We start from the raw sequence: 16,449 nt of genomic DNA, 5'->3' as shown, positions 1-16,449 counted from the left end.
GCCACACGCGTGTGGTAACCGGGCTTTGCGTTCAGAGAGCCAGAACTTGGCGTCATGAATGGGAAAACAAGTCAGGTCGCTGAAGTAATCGATGCTCTCTGTTAAATCAGGCGGCTGGTGCTACCCGGCCTTAACAGGAGGTTCTGCTGCAAGGTGGAAACTCAAAGGGTGCCGGTGACGTGTGCTCTGCCAGAACTCGGCACCTTGGATTGTAGTTCGTCAGGACCTCTGTACCCCTCTCTGCCTCTAAAAGCCCTTTTCGACATACAGGTTTATAGCTGTGTAGTTCTGTAGCCACAAACCAGGAAGCCAGACTGCCAGATAGACGCAGTTACAGATGTTCTCCTATGAAGATACCTTTATGCCCACTAGAGATTGGTGCAAGCTGTGCTGTAATACTTCCATTCAGAACACATTGCTTCTTCCTTTCTCCAGTATCCAAGAATTCAACTTAAAAAAAACTCAACAAACCAAAACAAATCCCAGTAATAAACCCCACATCATTGTTGTTTTCATTCAGAACATTCTTTTTAAATTTATAATTAAGAAGTTTTAGTTTGTCTAGCTGACATTTCTAAGAAGTTGGAAAAGTGGTATCATAAAAGCTGAAACATTGCTTGTCTTCTCTTAATGTTTTCAGAAATGGCTAATAAATGCTGTTTGTAAACTCTGCTTAATCATAGTGTCTTGTACCCATAAACTCTCAAGGTGGCCTGTTTGCATCAAGGATGCCTTTGGAATCTTTTTTTTTTTTTTCCCCTTAAGTCTATGGATGGAAAGAATGGTTGAGAAGACCAAACTAGTTTAATAACTTATTTTATTATTTATTATTAACTCTCATACACTCATCATATTCAGTTTAAAACTTTTCTGTTTCTGTGTTGTAAACAGAATTTACGGGGACCCAATCAGAAAAACTGGAAAGGGACAGTGTTTCCAACTTGCAAGAAGAGTTGATATGGGTGCTAATTAAAGCAAGGGTTTTAAAAACAGAATTTGTGTAATCTGGGCATGTAACAGTGTTGCAGGTCAGAATCTTGGTTCTTATTTGTGCACGCATAACACTACTCTGCAAAGACTCTCTTGCAGTTGCCTTCTTCACTGAAACTGTAAATGCAGCCCAAGCATTTGTAGCAGAGCATATCTCTTGGAATAAAGGTCAGTATTAAGACAAGGAAGGACACATCATTCCCAGGGTGCAAATGTGCTAAACAGCTTTGGCTGCAGGGATTCAGGATGAACTAGTATTTTATGCATTATTTCCTGTTTGGTTGCCTATACCAGTACTGTTACAGTTCTGTGACAGTTGCAGCTGCTGATATGAATAGGATGGTATTTGTGGGTTATTCCTTGATATGTTTCAGCAGCTGTGAATGAGCTGAAGACATCTCAAGTGAGACATTACAATGATGTCAGTCAGCTTGCCTTAAGCCAGAGACAGGTGCTCAGAGATCACTTGTTTGAGGAATATTTGGTATGATACAGACACAGCTGTGCTTTTTAAGACCTTTAGGACTTAGTGATGGGAATATTATACTTTCTGTATATTCATTCAGGCATTGCCACTTATATTATATGCCCTTTTTTCCCTTCACTCCCTCCTTCCTTTTCTCCCTTCCTCCCTCACTCCCTGATATTTTATCTGCAGTTACACACAACATTGATTTGTTAACTCTGTGTGTGGCATAGTCAGTTGAATCACTGTTTTGGATGTATGTTTCAAGAGGGACAACTTTTGCTTGCTGCTGTGATTAGACTTGCATATTTAGGAAGATATTTTTGGTTTAAAATTAGAATTCACAGATGCTAGCATCTGTACCCCTAGACAATAATTTCAGTGTTTTTATATGCATGTTTCTTGAAGTACATGTATGCATTTAGTTGGAGGTAGCATTTTAACCTTTAGGGCAGCTAGTGCCCATAAGCTCTGGAATGGTATCCTTCCGTTTTGATTCCTGTGCAAACCTGTCATAGAAGGATGCCTTTTGATACAATAGCTCACAAAATGTCAGCACTAAATGATGTTTGACTGGGCTGTTTCAATTTCCTGTCCCTGCAGCTGAGGGGGCCAGTAATCCCATGGAGAAATTGCCATATGCTGCCCTTGGAAAGCCACTCCATGAACTGAGTTCAAGGCTTGATCTTTACTGGGACATTTGCTCCCCAGTTGTTTTATGCCTTTGTACCATCCTCATATATGTACATTTGTTTATTTTGGGTGTCCTGACATGAAACAGCCATTTAAGGTTTTGATGGCCCCACAGTGTTAGGCAGGCTGGTGGGGTGCACTACACTGTGATGTTCTGCCTGGCTGCCACTCCTCAACTCAAATCGCTTCAACCACAGACTTGCAGTGAAGAGGGACATTTCCTCAGGCCTTTCCCAACTGGAGGGACTGATACTAGCTGAAGGGAGTCATCTGCTTTTCATAAATTTTAAGTCTTTTAGAAGTCTTTTAACAAATAATATTTATACTTTGGGTGAGAGAATGCAGGACCACTTTAATCTCCTCTAAATACTGTTAAGTAGTGCTACAGAAATGATTTTGTCCTGCTGTAATATTGTAGCTGCCTTTGGAGGAGAGAAGTAAAGAAAAAGACCTTGGTGTTATCCAAAGAAAAGACAGCTATATGCACATTACAGCTGTGTTATAGAGGAGTTCAGGCAGCTTTCAAATATATAACCAAGAGAGGCTATTTCACAGTTGCTGTCGTAACTTCAAGGTGACTTCTCCTCAGCAGTACTTGTGCTCTATGTTTACAAACTGGTAAACCTTAAGATACTGAATCTAAAAGGGTAAAATTATTGCTGACATCATTGCATAAACTATTTCAGTATGGGTTTTTTGAGACAGGTTGATGTCTCAGGTGTGTCTTTCTTGAGAAAAGCTGCTTGCAGAATGATAGTCAAGTGTTGCTGAATGATAAGGTAAATAAAATGTAACAACTTATACACAGATTTTCACTCTTATTGCACATATCTGATATTGCTCAGATAGTTTGGAACTATAACTAACATCAACTCAGGAACCCAAGTCCATTTTCCGAAGATCAGGAAAAATCAAAGCATAAATTGCAGGGAAGTTATTTGGGGTTTTTAGGGTGATATATTAGTACATTCCTAAATAAATGAGTTTTTTGAAAAGCAGCATGTGGAACCTTAAAAAAGGAAAAAAAAAAAAAAAGGCTGAAAATATTGAAAGAGGATTTTTTTTTCCTCAAATCCAGACTCCTTCTTTGTGTATCTTTACTCTGCAGCAAGCATATTAGTAATTTTAAATTTTGCTGAAGACTTTTGTACTACATTAGTTATATGAACTTCAAGTGCTTTTTAAACTAAATCTGTCCTTTTAAAATGCTGAAGTGCTTGTAAAAGGCTGCACATTGGCTTAGCATAAGATAAATATTTATGTTCCTAAACTGAAACACTTGTAACCTATTTTTCTCCTGAAATACATTAAACTATTTTATTCAATCTTTTTTCCTGTGAAAGATAGGCAGCAAAGTACAACTGAATCTTACAGATTTCCTTTTAGAAATACAAGAGAAGAAAATATGGTAGCTTCTTTTTGTTGTTGTCTTTTTTTATGCCATTCTTGAAATACCAAGGCTGCAACATCCTCTGGTCTGCCCTTTTAGTGGGTAACCTTGGTGTGAGATTTATGAGGTGACTAGTGATGTCAAATGGGATTATTTCTTTGCTTCCAGGTTCTTGTTCATTAGAAATACTGTGAGGAAATTTCATTTTGTATGTATCATGATTTCCTGGAGTTTGAGCAGGGAAAGTACAGATAAAAAGCCAGTATATGTGAATATTTTTGTAAAACTGAACCTGTAATTATAGGACTTCATCACAATTACCTTTTGTCTGATTAATAATAATCAGCAAAGATGAAATAGATGTGAAAAATCACCTCTCCTTTCCCACCTAGGTCTTTTCTAGAGGAGGATTTAAAGCTGTATGTAACTCGTGACAGCATACCTTTAAATCCTGGTCTGGACAAGGTCCTAGAGATGACTTCTTTAGCTGGGTAAAAGAGCTGCATCAGGTTACGTGGCCATTTGATGTACCTATTCTGGTTGTGCTGTAGATAACCTTCAGTTGGAGGACAGAAAATCCTAACTAAGAGAAATGAAGTGCAACAAATGGAAATGCTTATATACTATTGAGAGGAACCTCAGGTCATTTGGATTTTGATTTTCTTTTTTACTTTTCTTTTGAGTTCAAGTTGTTTAATGTTATTGTGGCTGAGTAAATGTTACATTCAGGGTAGATTCAGGCAGGTACTGTTTTTTTACAGTCCTTTCCCAGCCTGCCTCTTTCCACAGTGAAATCAAACAGGTGTTGATGTGCCAGCCCAGGGCTTGATGTTTAGGTGTAGTTTTGCCCTCACCCCAGCTCTTTGGGCTGTAGCAGTGGGGAGGTCTGGGTCATTTTCACTGTCAGGAGATGGGAAGTGGAGGTGTCACATGACCCTGACACAGCATCGTTGTAGAAGAGGAGGATGGCATTGAAAGCAAGTGAGCAGTAGGATTTACGTAGCACACTGAAGAACCAGTAAACTAAACCTTTTCTTTATACATGGCAAATACTTACATGAATTTACTTATGGACTGTGTTAGCTGCTATTTATGAAACTTAATTTCAAGCTGCTTTCTGCTGCTCTCTGTCCTTTCTACATCTGCTCTTCCAGGCACCATCAGCAAGTGTTGACTCTTTGATCTTAGCATCTATTTTTTCCAGTTTCCTCTTGTTCTGACACAATTCAGACTGCAAGTTAATCAGAAATAAATATGAAGATCAATATATGAAGTATTTGTGTTAGATTTTGTAAAAGCTTTTATTTAGCAAATATATAGTTGGCACAACTTTATTTTAGAGTGCTGCTGGTGTGAATCTGAATACATAAATTAAATCATATGAAACGAACCTGACAATAAAGAAAAGCAGATATAGTGCTTTTGCTACAGGTGCCTGTGATTTTTGACATAAACATATGAGATTCAGTGGAAGTCTATAAGGATACTCCCTGGCCAGAAAGACAGTCAGTTTTCTTCTGCACTTCACTGTCAAATCAGAATAAAGAGTTGTGCTCTGTAAGACAGCTTCCAAATCCACTGTTTTTAATTATTCCATTGTCCTTGTCCTTGACAAAACTTAGGGCAAATACTGTTTTTGCGGAAGATTCCAGGCTGGAAGGAACTGCAAGCTTCTGAGGAAGCAGAATTCAGGTATTTCAGGACAAGATGGAGAAACAGGGTACAATACGATGCACTTCAAAATGGAAGTAGCAATGTAGAAATAATCAGCTACACAAATAAAAGATGAAGGAGAGTTTAAGGGATGATTTTTAAGTTCAAAATGCACCTTAGGGGTCTAAGTATCATCAATTATGAAATGAGAAAATAGTGTACTGGAAAGTACAAAATAAACAGGGCCTGAAAGGGCTGTGAATTGGCTGATATTTGAGGCCCTGCTAGTGCAGTGAAGTAGTATGGGCAGAGAAACACTACTGTGATAGTAGTATTGAGTGCCTCATTCCAGACTGCAATTTAAAAACTACCCCAGGGAGGACCATGAAAATAATTTGAGTTGTAGGAAGAAATACTAAAAGCATTAGATATATTTTAGAATAAGGAAGGGGAGGGGAAGGCCTAAAGGGAGGCGAGGTCTGAGTCTTGAGGTCTGATAATAGGCTTTTCACGTGGTTATCCATGTGAAGGACGATGGTAATGCTCTTGTGTTTCAAATTCACTGTGGACGTAACTAGAAATAACTCTTAAATGGCAGCAAAGGAGCTGTGAATGAGAAAACACTGAAAGATAAAGGTAATAGAGATGTGGGATGAGTTTTATAGGAGGTCTATTGCTGATGGGTCAGACCATGTAGTTATCTGTGAAGAATATTTGTGTTTGTTTGATCCTTCTGTGGGGCAGACTATGCAGCTTTTTGAAAACCTTCCTACTCTATTCACATTTGTTCCTCTGCTAAGGATGGTAGTGCCATCTGCTGCGTTGGCAGAGGAAGGTGTACACTAAGGCAGTAGATTAACTTCACATAAACCATTCTACAGTCCATGATGGTTTGTGGTAGTTCAAAAAGATCTTAAAAAATTACAGGATCACAGAATCAATTTGACTGTAAAAGACCTCTGAGATTGAGCTCAGCCTATGACTGAACACTGCCATGTCAACTAGGTCATGGCACCTTCACCATCTTCAGCGACTCCACCACCTACCTGTGCACCCCATTCTAATATCTAGTCACTCCTTCTGTGAAGAAATCCTTCCTAATGTCCAACCTAAACCTCCCCTGGTACAGCTTTTAAAGTGATGGAAAGATTTATAGGAGAAAATAAGTCTTTGTTTGTCATATAAATGCCAAGACAAAATAACACATTTTATGAGTAGGAGCCCCACTTATAAATATTGTCTTTTCCAATTATTCTATTTTTATTGCTGAATGGTGGGAAAGTTAAATGTCATGATTGACTTCTGTGATGGTCGTAAGTGCCAGAGTTGAAATGGGTCATAGTAGGTGCTCCCTGTGGTGTTGAATTGTACGTTAGTACTGCCTGCCAACTGCTTTTTGCATTGGTCAAGCACGTAGATCGGTCAAGAGCAAGGCGGTTATTTAATTTTATGTTCAATCTTTCTTGGTCCCAGGCCTCATTCATTACCTGGTACAGAGTTGCAGAAGTGTTATTTGGGAAAAATATCTTGAGGCTGCCTTCCCTAACTGCTTGATCAAATCAGCTGCTGCGTTGCTGAATGCTGAAAATCTCCAAGGATGGAGATCTCACAACTGTGGTAACCTTTTTCAGTGCAGCTGCATCTTCCTGGTGAAAAAGATTTCCCTAATGCTTGTTGTGATGCTCTTCTGTCTTCTGTGGTATCAGTGGACCCAGTGTTACGTCATCTGCACTCTGGTTGTTACTGCATTTGCCTCTGTAACTGCATGTATTAATAGGGTTGGTGTTTGGCTCACAAGGACTGGAGGAACCATGTTTGTGAATGTTTGCTGCTTTAATAGTAGTAGTGTAATGAATCTGAGCGTTGAGGGAATTTAGCATTTACAATTGTTCTCATACAAATAATTTTCCCAACAGTCTGAACAGGCCATTGCATATGTTTAAGCATGGCCATTATTGTAGTTTTTCAGCCTTGGGAATTGAGATCAACAGCATTTTACTCAGGAGAGATGTGGTGAATCAATGAAAATTTTGGAATGAATGTTCATGGATTCCCAATTCCTTTGTGGTGAGTTGACCTTCGCTGACCAGCAGATAACCCACCAAGCTGCTCCATCACGAGTCCTCAATAGGACAGAGGGGAGAAAATATGACAAGAAGCTTGTGCATCAAGGTAAGGACAGGGAGGGATCACTTGCCAATTGTCATCATAGACAAAACAGACTTGGGGAAATTAGTTTAATATAGTGCTGATCAATAACAGACTAGAATAATCAGAAATAAGAGCGAATGTAAAAACAACTCTTCCCCATCTCTCCCTTCTTCCCAGGTTTAGCTCTACTTCCAACTTCTCTACCTCCTGCCTTCAAGCAGCACAGAGGGAGGGGGAATGGGGTTTATGGTCAGTTCATGAAACTTCACCTCTGCACTCATCCTTCTCACACTCTTCCCCTGCTCCATCATGGGGTCCCTCCCATGTGACATAGTATGTCATGAACTTCCCAAATGTGCATCCTTCCCCCAGGTTGCTGTCCTTCACAAACATGCTCCAGCATGGGCTCCTTTCCGCAGAGTCAGAGGTCCTGCTAGGAGCCTGCTTCAGCATGGGCTCTCCAGAGTCACAGCCTTCTGTAAGGTACATCACAGGCCTTCTTCAAGGCTCTGCTGTGGAGTCCTCCGCTTGGGGAGCACCGCTGCCTCACCACGGGCTGCACCAGGGACTGCAGGGGAATCTCTGCTCCAGCACCTGGGGCACCTCCCACCCCTCCTTCTGCACTGACCTTGCTGTCTGCAGAGCTGTTTCTCCCACATATTCTCACTCTCCTCTCACAGCTGCTGTTGCATAGTGGGTTTTTTTACCCTTTCTTAAATATGTTAGCATAGAGTTGTCACCAGCATCACTGATGCAGCAGATCTGTCTTGGATTCAGCTGGCATTAGTGCTCTCTCAACACTGGGCTGTTTCTGGCATCTTCTCACGAAAGCCACCCCTACAGCCTCCCCTTACTACCAAAACCGTGTCATCTGAACCCAATACATCTGCACTCTTCAGAAATACATTCTTTTACAGATTTTGTAATTTTGTTTCGGTTTAAAACATTACAACCTCAGTTTGCAGAAAATGAAGTGTATATAATTAATGTGTACTTCCCAGAAGCTCGCTATTTAGTTCAGTTTATCTGTCTGCTGAAAAACTCGTGAATGGATGTAATTTCTTTTGAGTTGCCTTACAACTAAATGATAGTATGTAGCTATTTTCTTTCCCTGTAGCTTCTACTTTGTTTCTATAGGTAGTGCAAGTAACTTATTTATACAAATACAAAGCACTCTAAGTGTAAGAAAATGAAATATTTGATTTATTTTTCTTATCCCCTCCCTTCTACCCCAGTTGGTAGCCTGTATGAGGGAAACTCTAGGAGATTACTTTTTCTTCATTAAAATGTATTCAGTTCAGTTTCTAATATTTACAGGCTTCTCTGCTTTCATTCTAGCCTTTGGACTTACATCAGACGTATGCTGAAACATGTCATAGACAAATCGAATTGACTACACAATGGAAGTATTGAAAATATATGTACATATGAAATTTGAAAACAAGTAGAAGTCTGAATATTTTTTTTAACTTTAATTTATCCTGAGTCTATATAATTTCCAAGAACTGTGGATTTAAAAATTAATTTGAAGAATGTAATTTTGCTTTTGTTACTTTTTCTTTTTTTTTGCTGTACTTTAGGCAGTATTTTCCTCTGCCCCCTTCAAAGTTCAGAAATTTCCATGTATGTTTATGTTGACTTGTGCTTCCCACCTAATAAAATCTTGATTATGTATTGATGACTATACCATACTGTTCAGTATCAGCTATTCGTTTGAATTTAGAAACATACCAAAATCGGGCTTGAAAAAATTTTCTCCTATTTTGACTCAAAACAACACAAATCCATTATCTGGCAGAGGTATGGCAGACTGTCATTCTGCTGCATTTCTGAAAGGTGTCCACCGCCATGGAAAACATTACCTTTATTTCTTTTTTCAGATTACTACTTTGGGCAACCTGACACCCTCAAGCACTGTTTTTTTCTGTTGTGACATGCAAGAACGGTTCCGGCCTGCCATCAAATACTTTGGTGATATCATCAGTGTGGGCCAACGACTGGTATGTTTGCTTTTTTTTTTTTCACTTGTACTGAGTTTTGATCACTCATTGTAAACTATTATTTTATAAACAGTCTAAAAATTACTTAGTCTAAGGTAATAACAATGCCTTTGTTATTATTGTTCTTTAATAATTTTTTTTCTTTTTTTTTCTTTATGTTTTCTTCTCTATCCCCTTGCAGCTCCAAGGTGCACGGCTCTTGGGAATTCCAGTTATTGTCACTGAACAGTATCCCAAAGGTCTTGGCAGCACTGTGCAAGAAATTGATTTAACAGGAGCTAAACTTGTGCTTCCCAAGACAAAATTTTCGATGGTGTTGCCAGAAGTTGAAGCAGCATTAGCAGAGATCCCTGGAGTCCGCAGTATTGTCCTCTTTGGAGTAGAAGTAGGTGCCTCGCTGTTCTTATATTGGTTTATGGTAACATCTGTTGGCCCTCAAAGGGGGCATTGCTTTCTGTAGTTAAAAAATCAACTCAATTAATATTACTTTGAGCTCAGATATCCTCTACAAAATAAATTATTTTTGTGTTGTCTTTAATATTACCTCATAATAAAATTTGAAATGAGATACTTATAAACTGCAGGCACCTGTCTCAATCTTAGCTGGCATTTAAAATGCATATTGAGTTCCCTAGTAATGCCAGGGGTAGAAAAATACGTATTTGAACTCTAATTAATTATGTAATTATGTAATTTGGGATTGTGTTACTTTCATTTTATAATAATGGTTTGTTGGTGGCTTTTTTGCCTTTGATTTCTCCCCTGTAGACTCATGTCTGCATCCAGCAAACAGCATTGGAATTAATTGGCAGAGGTCTGGAAGTTCATATTGTAGCTGATGCCACCTCCTCAAGAAGTATGATGGACAGAATGTTTGCTCTTGAGGTAAGTTTCTTAGTCAAGGCTTTCTTCACTTTGGGTTTGTATGTTAAGTTCCCTGCTTATTGTAAGCTAACAAGGAATTTCTAAGGACAAAGCAGTGGATAAATGTAGATTTTAGAAGAGGTGAGTGCTCTGATTCTTAAAATAGCATTGAAGATGGAGAAGAATTACTGCCTTTTTTTTCTCCTTGTGATTTAATATGCATAACCCACTTTGGGATATTTGGAATTTAGAAGTGATTGTTTCATACGATATAGGTTACTCTGTATAAACATTAGCATTTTAGCATATCCCTTTATGCAGTGTTATCTCTCTAGCAGAGTAAAAGTGCTATAAAGCTTTTGGCTTTGTTGCTCCAAAGAACAGGTGTTGAGTTTATTTATTCAGGTGTGGAAATTCTTGAAATGCAATGAAATGTAGTAAGTGATCCTGTTCAAAGCTTCTTCTTCTATGTCTGTCCCTCCTTCTGCTTTACCTCATCAGTGCAAATTAAAGCTTAATCTCAAGACCCTGATTATAGTAAAGGTTCCCCTCCCCCCTGCTTTTAAGAGCTTAGTCAAACTAAATGTTGAGAAAGTGGAGATAAAAGTAACGAGGATTTAAAAGCACATACAACTATGTGGTAACAAATTCATGCAAATGATTTTTTGATGGTGTACTCTTAACTTGCCTACAGGCATCACTGTTGGAAATCAAAACCTGATACATACATTAAGTATTGCAATTTTTGCTTCGGGCTCTAACAATTATTTGGAAATAGAAACTAATAATAACCACAGCATGTTATACTTTTTCATAGATTTTGAGAGGACTTAATTTCTTAAAGGGTAAAGAGAAATCCCCAGCATATAGTGATTGATGAAACCCATGACTTTGATTAAGTGGAAACCTAATGTCAACTGTCACATAGAGCATAGGGACACACACAGAGTACAGGAGTGACTGAAGTCATGGACTTCCCAAATCAATGTGGTGCAGCAGCAGTAGGAGACAAAACAAATATAGAAAACCTGAAATCTCTCTGCCTTATTGTGTTTTTGTACATTTATCACTTACACAGTGTCTGTAAGCATAGAAGTTGGGCCAATGTAATAGAGGTTAAAACAGTGACTAGCTAGCTTTGCTTTACTTTCTAGTTAAAAAGGTATTGATCTTAAAAGTGTGATTGCATACAAAGGCTGTAAATTTTTCTGGTTTTGGTAACTTTTTAGTATGCCTTTGCAATGCTTTCTCAGTAAGCAAAAGAAAGTGTTTTGCTGTGGTCCGTTATGTCATCGTAATATGACTCAGCAAACACTTGCTGCCCTGCAGTGTTGAGCCAGCAGTAACAGCTTCTCTGCTGCACATGGCAGCACATACCAACATTGTCCTCTTGTGTTACAGAGCCTCGATTAAAAATGCTACTGAGGGATGTGGGCTAGAGCAAGCAAGACATGGGCATGCTTGGGAGGAGGAGAAAGGGATGTGTATTGGACATGTCCTTAATCCTGATTGACTGTGGCATTACATTTCTTAGTGAAGCGGGCAGCATACCAAAGTGTTGGGTAATCCTGCTTTGGTTTCACCATAGAGCTCACAGTCCCTAGTCACATTCTTTTAATGAGTGAGTCTAACACTGTCTCTTGTGCAAACCTGTGCAAACTGGTGAGCTGAGACGACTTTTATTGATCAGGGTTCCTGGACCCTTTTCCTTACCTTTCTGGGAAGATGAGTGTAATATTTACCTTTCCACAGTAACACAGCCCTTCTCTATTCAGAGTGACCTTTCAAGAATAATAAAGAGTGATGTTGCAGTGATAACAACTAGCTTCCTCAGTAACCTCAAGTAACTCCCATCTGGTCCCACCTGCGCCTTCAGTTCTCCACAGTTCCCATCACATAGGATGTGTTTTGATTGTGCTGGTGATGAATATGCAAATATCTGAGAGGGTGTACTAGGAAGTACAATTTGACTTAACAGATATCAAAAGCTTTTGTGTCTGCCTGGATAACAGGTTGTCTCCACTTCTGTTGTGTGCTTAAAAATGACAGCAGACAACAGCTTGTAGTTAAAAAAATCCCCAGAAACCAAAAAAATCTCAAAATTTTCATTGATGAAAAACCTCAGCCCAACAGTTCAAGGTTATGACTGTTCTGAATCTCTGCCCTGTGTGGTGAAGATGCCTTATGCCCGTGCTTGGTCTTGGATTGGGACAGTTTAGTCTGCTCCTGCTGGATTTCTTTTCTCTTCTTCATCTTTTCTACTTGTTTCTGCAGTGTGGATGCAATATACTGTTGATACTTTCCTTCTTGTCAAAAACAGCATTCTGAAAAAACTTGTAATTTCCTTGGAAATCATCCAATATACTTAGCAAACGCATCTCTTAATTTCTGCTAATCTGAAATCTATAAAAATTATATGTAGTCCTAGAAAAGGTATAAGCCAATGCCAGCCTCTTTGACATGTTATGGTATGTTTTGCTTTTAAAAAGATGATGTTCTCTCTTTTCAATCAAATTTCACAAATGGCAGTGATTTTTTAAGAGTCTGGGGTTTTTTCTCATCCATACTAGTGAAAACCAAAACCTCTGTATTCTTGGAGAAGCTTATCTTGAAAATATTGCCATGATATTTCATTTTAATCTTCCTATTTTTCTTCTTCTTTGTATGTGTGTGAGGTTTAACAAATATGGTTGTATGGACTAGGAGAGCTGAGGAAGGTAGCTGCTTTGTTTCATCTTAAGAATATTGCAAGGCTTGTTGCTATTACAGCAGGCAGGAAGCATTGACTTCAGTAAATCTAGCCTTGTTAGTTTGTTTTTATGTAGGCGGTAGTTAGATATACTTTACTGGCTGGTCCCTTAAAATTAATAACTTTCCCCCATCAGTTGCTTTATAATTGAGCAGCTAGAAAGTCTGGAGCTTCTCTTTGCTTTAGTAGTTACAGTTGAAACCAATATTGACTCTATGAAGAATTTTACTGCCAAAGCATCTGTATGATGGCTGGGAAGAAGATGGGGGGGTATGGGTTGGTCAGCTTTTGCTGAAGATAACTTTGCTATGTAAGCAACAACCACAGTTTTAAAAGTCCAGTAACTTAGCAATAAGTCCTGTGCCTTGGCCTATGTGAAGTCCAAGCCCTGTTGAGTTGCATACTTAGAAGGTCTAGCAGACCTCTTTTGGTTTTGCTTTCTCTGCAGCTATGAATTTTATCCTGTAGCCTGTGAGAACTAACTCTGGAATTACTGCCTGTAATGAATTCATACGTCATTTAAAAAGAGCTGCTGTTGTGCCAGTATGATTTATAATGTCTGTAGAAGAGATTTTCCTTCTGTCTCCAGAGATTATTGCTACTAGTGTGCTCTGTAGTCCAACAGCTGGTATGTAACAAGGACCGAAGAAGAAATTTTTATAATTTCTAGCTCTTGCTTTTAGGTTGGACCCCGCTATTTTGTTTTTCCCCAGGCCCTTCAAATCTGCATGAGAGTGAAGAAAGGTGTTCTCTGGGTCATACAAGGGGAAGGGGTTGTTTTTAAGATGTGTGGGGCTGCTGCCTGTTAAATCTGACTTGGGGAAAGAATCCTGTTCAAGGAGAAAGCCGTATTTGTAATCCAGGGCAGCCTTTTGCCATAAGAAAGGCTAAACCCAGTCAATTTTCACCTTAGCTTTATAAATGATACCACTAAGAAATGCTGGAAAGGAATTGGCAGTGCTTTTGTTAATAGGAGATGTTTTTAACAGTGCTATCTATGTCTTTTTTTACAAAATACACTCATTCACATTTGCAAATATCTTACATTATTTCCTCTCTGCTCTTTTCTTTTTCAGCGTCTTGCACGTACTGGAATTATAGTTACTACTAGCGAAGCAATATTGCTGCAGCTGGTAGCTGATAAAGAACATCCAAAATTCAAAGAAATCCAAAATCTCATTAAGGCAAGTGCCCCTGAGTCAGGGCTCCTTTCTAAAGTTTAAAGTAGGCATGGAGGAAGCAGATCTCACTGTCCTCTTTAAAGGGGAAGGAAAGCTATAAGCGCACATGTACACCTTCTTTTGCTCTAAGTTTGGTAGGAGTGTAAAACTTAAAATTTACATACTTGTGCTTGCCTTAGCAAAATTGTCGGGTTATATGTCTGGGTGCCAGTGTGTTCTCTTTAGTTACAGCTGTCAGAGGTTTGGGGTACCGTAGGACCCTTTTGTAGTCAAACTTCTTTCTTTATTTTAAAAAAAAAAAAAAATTAACAGAGGTGCCTGCTAGTCCATACTATACACTGATTGTGATTGTAATGGCTCAAAAACCCCCATATTTCTGTGACACCTCTTGATTGTGTGCTTTGCAAGTGTTCTGTAATGTCCTGTTTTACTTTTGTATTAATAGAAGATAATTACATATTGGATAAATGTGATGTGGTACGCTTTAATGTTCTATGTAAATGAAGTATTTTATTAGGGCATAAATTAAGACTGAGTAAGATATATGAACTACATGTGCGCTTCTGTTCTCTAGGATAAAATTTAAGCACTTTGCTTCATAGACAAGACACATAAATTAGGCAGAGCTGATGTTTGATTGCCCTAGGTAGCTGAAGTCTGCATCATGACTTTTGACTATACTGAAATTGACTGTCCAAGGCTGTACTTCACTTAGGTGTATACAAACAGAACACTGTCATGTAATGAGTTCTCTGTAAACAACTGGTGTAAACTCCTTCAGAACTTGCAGATATTACCAAAGCTTTAAATTGGAAATGCTAAGGATGTTTAAGAAAGAAAACTTTTCAGGTTCAAGTGCTAAATCTACTAATAAGTTTAGATATATTTTGCGTTGTTTTACCCCCAGTTTAATTAGATTGAATAATTCTATCCAATTTACTCAAGAGGGCTCTGAAAGAAGGCTCAGCTTCTCTGGGTTTTTGCGCATTTTTTTGTGGGCTGTAGTTGGGTGGAGTTTGAAAAGAATCTGGCCCCAAACCATTCTTCAGGAAAATAGCATAATTAGCATAATGATATATATTTTTTCTATCTAGAACTAATCTTTTAACATGTGATTGTTCATAAAGGCACTTCCTTCATGTTCTAGGGGATTAAACAATGTTGTATAAAGTTTACAGTGTGCCTGAGACATTTATTTTTTTAAAAGAGTACTAGAAGATATCGTAATAAACACTGATCTTTTTGGTAGAAAAGCTGTTAAAGTACATGTATTGTTTTAAATTCCTTATTCTCCCCACAAGATGGCTCTAAAAGAATTGTTTCATAAATAAAAATTGTTTCAATTGTTTCATATAACCTTTATATGTTCAAAACAAATAAAGAGTTAACATTTGCTGTCTCTCTTTTGCTTCTGATATTTATTGAAGAGCAAATCCTGAAAGCTGTGTTTGCCGTGGACCTTGTTCTAGTTTGTACAGCTGTGGAAGTTCTATGGATGTCATGGGAATTTTGTGTAAAGATCAAGGATGGATAATGTTGAATGATTTTTGTCTTCTGCATCTAGTTACAATGTTATTTAACACTCCAGAATATGAGGAATGAACATTATGCTTCAAGCTGGAGGCTGGGATGCAAGTTGTGTTAAGAACCATTGTCCTATATCACTGACCTACTTTAAAACTTCTTTTCTGGTATATTAATCGTGTTTCTTAGCAATATAAAGTTCACTTATATAAATCAACAGCTGCGCACAAAGATACTATAAATTTCTTACGAAATAATGGGCTTATTGGCTTCTTACCTTTATGTGTTGATGGTATCAAGAGACAGTAGTTGAAGGGAAAAAATGTAACATTTTTTTACACAGTTATTTTTGGAACAATATCAATTGCCTCAGTAACAAATGCATGGATTTTTAAGAGGCAATGACATTGGTTACTAAAATTTTACCATTTTCATAAAATGTAAGCTGAAAGACAGATGTCACATCTTCCTTCACGTTCCTCTTTTGCCGCAAAGGGAGTCATTGGGTAGCAAGATGGCACTAGGGAAGAAGCTACAAAATATTCTCCATAATGATTCTACTTTTATTTTTTCTCCTTTCATTTGCACAGCCTTCTGTGTCACACTAGATTTTTGTCAAGGTCCTTAATTTGTGGGGGTTTTTCCCATAAGCTTAACTAATAAGAATTCAGAAATACCCAGTGTTATCTTATAAAACTGAACTCTTAGATGTGAATTAGGGGCAAAATAAATTCTTCTTTTGTTAGATGGGTGCATTATTCAGCATCACGTGGGTCATTCAGATGAGA

General features: G+C 38.3%; 1 protein-coding gene across 1 annotated transcript; it reads left to right on the top strand.

The window, feature by feature from the left end:
* Positions 1-8,051: 8,051 nt before the first annotated feature.
* On the top strand, positions 8,052-15,536 carry ISOC1 (isochorismatase domain containing 1). Its single transcript, XM_008637683.2, has 4 exons — positions 8,052-9,343; positions 9,525-9,728; positions 10,112-10,228; positions 14,033-15,536. The coding sequence occupies exons 1-4, from the start codon at positions 9,146-9,148 to the stop codon at positions 14,177-14,179; spliced, it is 666 nt and encodes a 221-aa protein (XP_008635905.2). The 5' UTR covers positions 8,052-9,145; the 3' UTR covers positions 14,180-15,536.
* Positions 15,537-16,449: the final 913 nt, after the last annotated feature.

The sequence above is a fragment of the Corvus brachyrhynchos genome, unplaced genomic scaffold (assembly GCF_000691975.1).
Source record: "Corvus brachyrhynchos isolate BGI_N302 unplaced genomic scaffold, ASM69197v1 scaffold547, whole genome shotgun sequence".
Lineage (NCBI taxonomy): Eukaryota > Metazoa > Chordata > Aves > Passeriformes > Corvidae > Corvus > Corvus brachyrhynchos.
This window is presented reverse-complemented; position numbering and strand designations above follow the sequence as displayed.

Excerpts from the sequence above, each read along its gene's own strand:
- ISOC1 (XM_008637683.2), top strand. The coding sequence starts at position 9,146 with ATGGCAGACTGTCATTCTGCTGCATTTCTGAAAGGTGTCCACCGCCAT. Across the intron at positions 9,344-9,524 it reads TCAGTGTGGGCCAACGACTG|CTCCAAGGTGCACGGCTCTT; the intron begins GTATGTTTGCTT and ends ATCCCCTTGCAG. Across the intron at positions 9,729-10,111 it reads TTGTCCTCTTTGGAGTAGAA|ACTCATGTCTGCATCCAGCA; the intron begins GTAGGTGCCTCG and ends TCTCCCCTGTAG.